Source organism: Poecilia formosa, unplaced genomic scaffold (assembly GCF_000485575.1).
Source record: "Poecilia formosa unplaced genomic scaffold, Poecilia_formosa-5.1.2 Scaffold253, whole genome shotgun sequence".
Taxonomy (NCBI): Eukaryota; Metazoa; Chordata; class Actinopteri; order Cyprinodontiformes; family Poeciliidae; genus Poecilia; species Poecilia formosa.
In genome coordinates, this window is record NW_006800192.1 from 192,297 (window position 1) to 203,969 (window position 11,673).

Sequence of the window (11,673 nt, forward strand, 5' to 3'; positions counted from 1 at the left end):
TATAAAGAACTATACAGATATATTACAAATAACCCCGTTTGTATTATTTTGGTAACTTTGTGGTGAAACATGCACTGATTCAGTCAGGTTGTTTTAACACACCAGGGTTGAGTTATAAATTTGATACTAGGTAAACATTTCTAATCAAACAATAGCTTGAAATAATCTGTGTGTCGAATTGTGGAAAGATTCAAAATATAAAAATATAGGAGCTGTTACATAATTACATCTCATCAGATCAGTTTTCATTCAATTTCTGACTTAAAAAGACCATGTATGATTGCTTGTTGCAGAAAGTTGTGAGAATGCAAACAAAAAGAAATAATTATTTAAATTTAACATATATGACCCCACAGCTCAAACCCAGCATCTACTTTACCAAATTAACCATAAAAACAGCCCCCCCCCCACCCTCTATTTATGAATGCGTGGTGAATAAACTGACCTTAGCCATCAGCTGTGTGCCAAAACCTCCCTGGTAGTTGTTTCCAGATGGGACTCCCTCCATGACTCCTGGCACTGGGTTGTAGGTGTCACTGGACCAGCAGCGGCCTGAACTCATGTTTAATATTTTGGCCAAAAGTTTTGGATCTAGTCCAAGTCTGTGGATGAAGAGAATGTGCTGCAGGAATTATATTTCAGCTACTTATGAACATACTTAATTATCCAGTTCAATTTTTATTATTATTACTATTATTATTATTATTATTATCATCATCATCTACCTGATTCCCAAGTTCATTGTCTCTGAGGTCCCAATCATTCCTATGGCTAAAAGCATGTTGTTACAAATTTTTGCAGCCTGTAATCACATGAGCACATGAAAGAATTTAGAAACCAAAATACTTAAGATTATTGTCATTTGTGAGAAAATGTCCTTGTTCAACAACTGACTATCACACACATATGATACATATTTATCTTACTAAAAGGTTGTTTTATGAACAGGGAAACTCCATGAAACTGGACCAACACTAGGAAGGTAATCACACCTGTCCCGTTCCAACTTGACCGCAGTAAACCACATTAGCTCCCATGCAGCTGAGAAGCTCTTTGGCTGCAGTAAATTCCTCCTCCGCTCCTCCGACCATGAAAGTCAGTTTACCTGAACTGGCAGCGCCCACACCTAGAGAAGAAAAGTAAAGCATGTTTGCACATGTTGCTGTGACGATAAAGCCAGGTTTCATTAGCCAAAATTAACACTGAATCAAAAAAGGAGCACACTGCATCAACTAGGTAAAACTTAAATTGCTAATAAAAGTTTTAAAGGAGCAGTTCCAAGTCTCATATGTTGCGTGTTTATGTAATTTATAGGAAGTTTACATTTCATTAAAAAAAAACCCAAAGTGGATCAAACTAATTCACAGATCATATTTTCTCTCTCTTTCTTCATGCTTTTAATAATTCAGATTACTTTGATCTAATTTAATCTATTAGCCAGTTATAGAGTCATATCCAACAATTTTGTAATGTGCTAGAGAAAAAAAATTGAAAATATGCATTACAGAAAACAGAGAAAAACAAACTGTGCAAAAATGTCTTAATCTAAAAAGAAGAAAGAAAAAAACATGTCTCTTCCTGACAGTGGATTTTTCAGAATAAAACAATCCTCTACTATAAAACAAAAACTGACCAAGAAAAATAGCTGATAAGAGAATCTTACAACAAAATTAAAACGATTTTATTTTAAAAACAGAAATACTTTTACATTTATAATGCTAGTAAAATAAGCATTATAAATGCTTATTTATAATGCATTTATAATGCAGTATAACTACATGTTGCCAATAAGTCCAAGTATGACAGTAACTGAAAAACATTTTTGTAACATTTGTAAGAACAGATGCACATGCATGCATGAACTGAAGTTAAAGATTATGATCCAAATTCAATCTCAATTATTGAGTTTAGATTTAGTCATTGCCAATAAAACACACACACAAACACACACCTACACACACTATAGAAAAATGGTTTGACTCAGTGACTCAAACCATTTTTTTAAGCAGTTGTGCAGTCTGTGCAGTCGGTGGAAGCCCTGAAAAAAACAGATGCATGAAAAGAAAATCTGACTGTCTGTTCTCACGCTGCTTTTCATTTAGATGCAGGAACAGCTGGTTCTGGTTCAGGTTCATACAGGGTTAAAATCTTGACACTATACAATAACCAGGTGCAAAACATATGGGTCCCAAAGACTTAGCCAGCACAGTCTTATAATTAATCCTTAAGTTTACAGGAAGCCAGTGGAGAAGTGCCAAGGTGAGTGTTAAAAGTTTCCCCTTCCCTAATCCTCAGACAAAGACTGCCCGAAGCATCTTGCATTAATGGACAGAAACAATGAGCTAAGTGTTGCAGAAGGCAACGCATATAAAAGAAGGAGGATCAACTGCAGCTACACAGTGTATCCTCAACATCTACATTTAACAAAAAAAAACCCATCAGATTCTACAAATGAATCAAGATATATCCAAATGCAGGAGTTTAGTCAGTAACAGCACAATAAATGAAGAGAGTTGGAACATTTCACACTGTCAAAGTCTAGCAGGTGTGAAAAGCACACTAAAGAAATGTTCTGATACAAGAGAAACTAGAATAAATCAGATTTCTGATGCAATAGTTCCACAGAAAGAATCTGGAAAAGAAATTACAATTAAATCAGTAAGCTTAGTTTCCAAATGGTCAATGAGTCATGAGAAAACAATCTTGATTCACTCTAATTGGTAATAGGGGAAAAAAAGCAAAAACTAAATTATGGCGACATCCCTGATTTAAATTCCAGAAAGACTTAGCCTTAAAAGAAAAGTAGCATAGATTGTGTTTCTGGGCTCAAAAGCGCCTGAAAAAAAATAAAAAACACAATTACACAATCTGTCTTTTGGTCAAATTAATCTTATTTTCCTTAAAGGAATCAGTTGTACAGGGGGAAAAAAGACAAAGTAGTAACAGCAAGTCCAAAATGTACTCAAATGGCATGGGGTTGCACCAGTTCTCCTGGAAAAGGCTTAATGTGCCGTTTTATGTAGAAGATGTACAACCTTGTGATTGATGGGACTATCAACGTATGATTTGCAGATGTTAAACTCCTACTGCAGCACACAGCTGATCAAGACAGAAACAGGAAAACCTAAATCCAGTGTGCACAATCATGGGCAAATATGCATATAAATCTTTATTATAGTTGTAGAGTCCTACTATAAAACGGACTAACCTCAAAGAAAGAAAGGGACTGACACGGATGTAAGTGTTTTAGTTTTTTTGTTTTGTTTTTTTTCTGAAGAAACGGCCACCTTCATTTAAAGTCTAAGGGTAAAATATTTACACTGTGAACATTAGAGATATTCCGACATAAAATATTTTTCTCATGTGGCGATGCAAATGTTAGAAGTCTGGTACAGAAGCTACAATGGAGTCATGGAAAACTGCTAACCAGTTTGGTGGCCTTGTTAAATAGGTAATTTAGTCAATTTAATTAGTTATTAGAGTTTTCAAGAAAGTACATTCAACATGACTGTCTCCCAAACATATATGAATGTATATGTTTGGCAGAACAAAATGAATAATATGATCCCTTTTACCATCTTCAGCCTCTGTCATTTTATAGCAACTACATGTTATAAAGTAGACACACAAGGTAGGATAAGTATTTAAGACATGATCTATACCTCTCATAACCTCCCAACCTTAGGAAAATATTCCTAAGGTGCAACAAACATGAAATCATCACCAGCAACAACCCGTTGAGTCCATAAATGCAAATAAGTCATACCACTTCAATTATATGAACTCTCTCCCAGTGCAGTGCGTCAAAAAGCAGCCCCATACTATAATAATATAATAATCCCACTTCCAAAATGTACAGTTGGCAGGGTGTTTTTGGGATAGTTTGCGGTGCATTTTGACCTCCAAACATACATGGTGTGTATTTTAATATCCAAAGAGTTTGTTTCTCTTATCTGACCAAACTCTGTCCTCCCAGTATTTCACAGGCTTGTCTAAATGTTGTTCAGCAAACTTTACACACACTTCAACATACTTTTTCTTCAGCAGTGAAGTCTGTGGTGAGCATGCGTACAGGCCATGGTGGTTGAGTGCATTGCTTATTTTTCCTTTGAAACTATTGTACCTACTAATTTCAGCTATTTCTAGAGCTCTCCACAAATGATACTTGTCTCTTGCTCAACTCTTTAAATGGTTCTTTTCACCCCTCTCTTTAAATCTCGTGGGGAGCACATGGTAGTGGGCAGATTTTTGGTGTTATGATATTCTTTCCACTTCCAGATTATGGCCCCACTAATATTAAATGATATTCATTTGCACTAAGTGACAGGATTTCTGATTACTGATATATTTCAGCTTGGGTCAGGACTTTCAATGCCATTTTCCACCTATTTTTCTTCATGTGTTCAATCTTTTCCAGATTCTAATTCATAATCTGTGGGAATCTGCGGTTTATTCGTCTGCATGTGTGGGCTGGATGGGTTGTTACCAACATGTGCTGAGAATTTTATGTCAAATGCACCTTCAGAAATTTACTTACTTAGAAAATTGGAGCCGTGTTCAAAACTTATTTTACCAGCTATGTTCGACAACAGAAAAAAGACAGCTGCCTACTAAACATGAAACAAAAAACATCTTTAAGACACATGTTGATTTAATTATAGCAGTCTCTTCTTTCCACATGTGCTTTTATGTCTGAGCTTTAACCACTGCCACTGTATTTCTTTTAATCGCTGAGTGACAGACTGAGTTGTTCAAACATTTTTATTAAAAAGGACCAAAAGCTTGGGATTGATGTAAGTATATGCAGTTTAGTTTCCAGTGGTTAAATCACCACCACCACAAACAGACCTTTGGAGGAAAAATGCCAATTCATGTGGGCCATCATGGGAAGGAAGGATATAAATTTTTACTAATCTTCAGGGGCCAGCCATAAAACAGACCAACCTCAATTGAACATAAAGAGACTACTCTGACAAGACAAAGCAGCCATGGGAACTGGAGATTTATGTCAGGACATAAAATTACTGTGCCGTCTACCCTGATTTAAATGCATGTACATGTAAGGCTGTCACAATAATAACATTTCAAACTTGTCAGAGATACTAATATCCTTTCTTGATACTGCAATTTTTTTTGAAGGCATGGGATACTTTCTAATTTAGAGCAAAAATTAAATCACAATATGATCATATTTTATTTCATTTGGGCAGCCAGTGAGTAGAGGACAACTCAGTCCTCATTTAGAAAAAAAAAGAAGAATATTTAGAAGCGTGACATCCCAGTTTTGGCAAAACAGTAGACAGGATAACAATATAAATGTCAAAATCCTTTATAGTTAATGGTACCTTTGATTTACTTGGGTTCTAAACATAAGAAGCTATGTTTGCAACCAGAGCAGTGTTTTAAAAAAAGGAATACTGCACTGACAGCGGATAGATTGTTAGGGGTGAGCAGATCAATCTGCCCCAATGTCTTTAATTCTGGGTGATCGGCGATCAGTCAATACTTGCATGTGAAGCCGATCTTATCCACCAATCTTTTCTATAACAACAAGGGGCTGAGAGAGGGCTGCAATTTATCAATAGTCAATCTACAATTGCCAACTTTGAAAGTATGTTGCTATATCTATAGAAACAAATCGGTGTAGGCTAAAATCAGTCAGGTTTTTTAGATATCGGCCAGAAAATTGCAATCGGGTAACATCCCTGGATAATGATAGGGGAAACCCTGGAGCAAATAAAAAGCTTTCATTTGCTTTTCAATTTGTTGCAGATACAGAAAAAATTTAAATCTACCAAAGGACATTTAAAGGTCATCCTACTCTAAAATAGGCTGCCTTGAAACAATCATTTGTTGTTTTTGAAAATGTTTTACAGATAAATATGGATCTGGCAAAGACAAAACATTTTCTACAGTGTGAACAAGGATTTAGTTAATGTAAATATATTCAGCAGGAGCTGAATCGACTACAGTTGCAGATTAGGTTCTTCCTTGTTTCTGTTCAAATTGTCAGCTTCAGTGTGGCTCCGCCGTAACCTCCGTTATCAGTCACATCAAAGCAAAGTAAGGGAATTTTATTTGTCTAGCACATCTTCAGCAACAAGGCAATTCAAAAGGCTTTAATAGCCTTCAACACTTTTACAACTAAATAGTTGCTGTGTCCTTTACATGGCTTCTGCAAACTGCCTGCATGTCTTCAATTTCTATTAACAATGGCTTTCTTCTTGCCACTCTTTGATAAAGGTCAGATTTTTGGAGTGCAGAACAAATAGTTGTCCTGTTAACATGTTCTCCAAAGCTCTCGGCTGCTTCAGTGACTAACGTTCTCCTTATCCATGCCTGTCAGTTGAGGTGGGACGTCAAGACATGGTCGGTTTGCAGCCGTACCATGCCCCTTTCTATGTCCAATAGTTGACTGAACAAGGTTGTGTAAGATGTTATTTCATATTACAGCCCCAAGCTAACTTTCCATACAACTTTATCCCAGACCTGATTGGAGTGTTCCTTGATTTGATGGTGTTACGTCACTAATGTTCTCTACAAAATACCTGAGGTCCTAATATAATTGTTCTATTTACTCTGAGACTGAATTACCCACAGGTGGACTATATGTCTTCATTAGATAACTTCTGAAGTGGCTGTACTATATTTTGTTTGAAGTACAAGACTTAAGGGGGCTAAATACACATCCATTTCACACATTTCTTTGAAAGACTTACAACTATGCATTATTTTCCTTCAGCTTCAATTAGCAATGTACTACTTTGTGTTTGTCTGTCACATAAGATCAAAGTGAAACAAATGAAAATGTGTGGTTGTAAAGTGACAGCATATACATGTTTAAAGGAGTACCAACATTTTTGCAAGACACCAAGTACATAACATTTTCTAAATTTGTGAATCACTCAAAGTTCTTTGACACAACATTATCACATAATTTTGGAGACTCACTGAGAACTTATTTCCCTGTGTAGTCTCCCAAAAGTATCAGAAAAACATTTTTTGTGCAGAAGTGGCATCATTCCACATAAAAAACCCCCCATCACAACAAAAGAATAACATTATGTTTAAACCACTGACAAAGACTGTTTGACGAAAATTCAAATGTTACGTGACTTACAGTTACCTAGATAATGGATATTTGACACTTTCTACATCATCAAGTCTCGCTCTAGCAGGTTTATGTCTGTTTTGGTTCTAGCCAAGATGGGCGTGTCTCAGTTGGCAACATGTAGGCATAAAATGTGGGAACATGTGCGAGCTACGAGTGTGCAGGTGCTGTGGTCGATGCTCCAAGAACTTCATTTTATGTGTTTACCCTTGGCTGGGAAATTTCTTCAAAATCTCTTGGTATATTTATTTGCTGCAGGTTGCCCCATCCCGTTGGTGCTTGTACACATTCTTCCAAAATTACCGACTTTACTCATCCAGTAACATAAATCCAAGGGACCAAATAACAAATGTTGCCAATAAATCGCTTGTGTGAAATATCTGGCCTGACTCAGCTTCCATCACCACTGAGGCGGTTAAAAAAAACAAAAAAACATTGAGGAACTACACAGGATATGCAAATGAAGATGAAGCTGACTGGGGCTGAAGAACAATACCAGGTATGTGAAGAAGGTTATTTTGAAACCAAATTTCTGTTATGCCCATTTGTAAACTGCAGGAGAATTAGGTCCACCTAATAAGCAGCTATGTCCAAACAGGTGTCTGTCTGTTTTTTCACAACACATATTTCATTCAGTATCTTCGTATGTTTTACAGTGTGCTTTGTCGGTCTTGGTCTCCTTCAATTAACAGAGGCCTGACAAATTACAGCACTGAAAATTCAGTTCCATTCTAACAGATTATGCATGTCTACATATCTGTTTATTTAAAAGAAATCGTGGTAAAATAACAATTCTATATGAAAAAATAAATATAATTAAACTGAAATGGTTGTCAGACTGGACAGTTTCTTCTTTAAATGTAAAAACAAAAAATGATATATCCTACCAGCCTCTTAACCTAATAATTGTGTCTGGATCAAGACCACTTCATATATATCAAGCAGCTTGTGTGCAAATCGCTTGTGTGAAATACCTGACCTGACTCAGCTTCAAGTACTAGTATTTCTAGCTGGTACTAGAAATGCTAGTACCAACTTTCCTAAACAGCTGCACAGTGACTTTGATATTTTTTACACAACTAAAAAGAGAAAAATCTGTTTGAAATGTACCTCCTGATACAGGTGCATCCATAAAAACTGCCCCCAACTTCTCAGCAGCCACAGCCATTTCTTTAGAAACAGACGGATCAATGGTGCTCGAGTCAATCAGGAGGGATCCTTTCTTTACTTTTCTGTTGAGAAAAACAATAAATAAATTAGATTAATTCATTGTAAGACCAAGTGATCTTTAGCGCAAACATTTAAAGAGAAATTAAATTGTACTTGAGAATGCCATTGGGTCCCGTGTACACATCAATGACATTAGGACTTGAGGGAAGCATGGTAATAATACGATCAGCTTTTTCTGCAACCTCTGCAGGACTGTCTACAATCTGTACAACAAAAGTAAAAACATTTAATGTTGCAAAACATGTCACAGAAATATATATACAGAAATATAAATGTAAGTCTATATTCAGCATACACTACCTGAGCACCCAGCTCTTGCACCTCTTTACAGGATTCTGGGAATACATCTGTTGCAATAACAGGATAGCCATGCTTCAGCAGATTTTTTGCCATTGGGTTTCCCATATTTCCCAGACCAACAAACCCCACGTGTGTTTTTGAGGCCATGGACCGTGTGAAAACTGTAACAAAATTATGAAATGGGTAAATATTAAGATGCACAAAATCCCATGTTATGCAAATTAAGACCGCGCATGCTTGATACTTCTTGTATAGAATTACGAATTATGCTACTGACAACAAAATATTCTAAGAAATTATCTGACAACAGTAGGACACATGATGGAATGTAGACGATTTCTATCACATAGTCTTTTAAAACCAAGAAATGCTAGTACTAACCTTCCTAAACAGTCTAATAGTTAAATATGAACAAAAACGCGATATTTAATTTGTAAAATAAGGTCGTAGAACAGCAGATACAATAATTCCAGCGGAAATTATCCCGAACTTTACCCAAAACATGTCAAGGTAAACCACTGTTGTGTCGCAAATAGCCTTCATTTAACTGCTTTGCTTAAAAAAAAAAAAAAAAAGTAGAATAGGACAGCACAAATGTACAAAGTCTTATTAATTAACTTTCCGTACCGCACGCAATGTCAACATGTTTCCGACATCGTCCTACTAGGCACAGAGAACCTCTCAGCACAGCGGCCATGCTTCTTTCCTCTTGACCTTAAGGGTGACGTAAACGTACGTTCATGAAAGACAGCTGGTCTGTCCAACCAGATAACAGGATTACGCAGCACGGCCCTACATTTTCAGCCAATGAGCACCAGGGGAGGGTTTAGGATGTACTACGTCACTACAATGTTTCTTTCCTGCAGGTGGTGGGAGTTGTGTGTTTTTTCTGAGATCAGCATCGTTTTGCTGAGATCAAATTAATAATCAGAATAAGGACCCGTTGTATTTTTATTCTGTTTAACTTTGTTTTACTTCGGTTCCGATTTGCTCTCAATTCAATTCAATTCAATTCAATTCAATTCAATTCAATTTTTTTTTAATTAAGGACAGCACATTAATTAATATTACATGTGAAAAACAGAGCAACTGTTATTTTGTGCAAAGGTTTTCTAGACGTAGACCAATTTGCAAACCCTATCCTTAGTGTTGGATTTCTATTAAATGACAGCAAAAGTACAATTCAAAATTTCTGTCACTGTCACACACACCCAGACAACTACACTGAATTTTTGAAAGAAAAACATGTAAAATACATTTTAGAGATAGCTAAAATATATATATAGCTAATATGCATATGTGTGTACATACATATGTTCATGTATGTATGTACATATGTACATGCATACATACATACATACATACATACATACATACATACATACATACATACATACATACATACATACAGTTTCTGTCCATGATGCTTGGGGTCCGCAGGGATTTCAATTGAGGATCAAATTGAGTTGCTCCAAGAAGTATATATTTTTTTGCTGGGCATTCTTCTGAACTGTGACTTTGTGTGTGGTCCAACTTAGTTACTTTGCAAGAAAGGGTGGTTCCTATAGTGGCCAGAGGGGATCTGAAGTAAACACAGGGTTGTTGAGGATGGTGAGGGCTGGGAGTGACAAGAGTGTTTCTGGATGTCCACCGTCATCTCAACTGTCTTGAGCAGGGTAAGCTCCAGGTGGTTCTGACCACACCAGAGGACTAATCAATGCACCTCCTGGCTGTGTGCAGGCTCATCACTGCCCTGAGTTAGATCAGCAGTGGTGTCACCTGACAATTTCAGGAGTTCACAGACTGAGATAGTCATTTGTGTAAAGAGAGAAGATGAGTGGTGAGATACCAATCTTAGCGCTTTGGTTCTGCTTAACCCGCTTGAACTTTTTCTCCTGTTGTCACATCACAAACACAAATTTCGATGTATTTTGGGGGGAATCTAATGTGATATACCAACACAGAACAAGGTGAGAGGAATTTGATTACAATTATTAAAAAATATAGATATTTTACAAATACATCTCTGACAAGAGTGGTGTGTCATTAATAGACCTTCCCCTTCTCACCATTCATTTTCCAGTTCATTTTTGTGTGAAAACCCTGTGAAAATAAAGGGGAATATATCACATGCATACTGAACTGTAATTCTTTGCTAATTTGGTTTTAACAAGCTTTAATGATCTGTTATATTTTGTAAGCAATTTCTGTATAGAAGATGCAGGTGAGAATTGTATATTGATAAATTCCTAAGCAAAAAATTGAACTCCTAAGTTGAAATAAATAAATAAATAAATAAATAAATAAAATAAAGGCTGACAGTCTTCATTACAGATTACACAGTTCTTCTATCCATCCATCCATCCATCCATCCATCCGACCGTCCGTCCATACATCCGTCAGTCCGTCCGTCCATCCATTTTCTGTACACCTTTGACCCTAGTGGGGTTGGGAGGAGTGCAGGTGTCTATCTCCAGCGAACGTTTCGGCGAGAGGCAGGGTACACCCTGGACAGGTCGCCAGTCTGTCGCAGACAGTTCTTCTATTCAAGAATTATTTTTTGAGGCAACTGTGCCTTTGCATTTAAACACAGGTGTTGTGAAAGACCTGCTCTTTGACTCAAAATGCTTGGCTAGGAAAGCCCTGAAATGTTGGATATCCCCTTGTTGATACATTAGCAAGGAAAAAGTGGCTTTAAAATTGGCTGAGATATAAACACACACACAGACACACGCGCATGCGCGCACACGCATACACACACAAACACACACAAAGAACAAAAATATGGAGTTAGATTTGTTTCACAATTATTCAATCAAAAAAAAAATCATGTCAAACAAAAAAAGTAGTATTCAACCAAAAAAAAAATCATGTCAAACAAAAAAAGTAGTATTCAACCAAAAAAAAAATTATGTCAAACAAAAAAAGTAGTATTCAATCAAAAAAAAATCATGTCAAAGCAAAAATCACTAAGTTTTTTTTTTTAAACTTTTTTTTTTTGTTGTTTTTGGTTGAGTCTCTTTTTTTTGGTT

At 36.4% G+C, this 11,673-nt stretch overlaps 1 protein-coding gene across 1 annotated transcript; it reads right to left on the bottom strand.

Annotated features, from left to right (window-relative positions):
- Positions 1-403: 403 nt before the first annotated feature.
- On the bottom strand, positions 404-9,380 carry hibadhb (3-hydroxyisobutyrate dehydrogenase b). Its single transcript, XM_016680668.1, has 7 exons — positions 9,269-9,380; positions 8,642-8,802; positions 8,435-8,544; positions 8,222-8,343; positions 993-1,126; positions 726-802; positions 404-602 (listed from the first exon to the last, which is right to left on the bottom strand). The coding sequence occupies exons 1-7, from the start codon at positions 9,336-9,338 to the stop codon at positions 419-421; spliced, it is 858 nt and encodes a 285-aa protein (XP_016536154.1). The 5' UTR covers positions 9,339-9,380; the 3' UTR covers positions 404-418.
- Positions 9,381-11,673: the final 2,293 nt, after the last annotated feature.

Coding starts and splice junctions, on each gene's coding strand:
- hibadhb (XM_016680668.1), bottom strand. CDS start 9,338: ATGGCCGCTGTGCTGAGAGGTTCTCTGTGCCTAGTAGGACGATGTCGG. Junction 1,127..8,221: donor GGATGCACCTGTATCAGGAG/GTACATTTCAAA, acceptor TTTCTTCTCTAG/GTGTGGGCGCTGCCAGTTCA. Junction 803..992: donor GTCAAGTTGGAACGGGACAG/GTGTGATTACCT, acceptor ATGTGATTACAG/GCTGCAAAAATTTGTAACAA.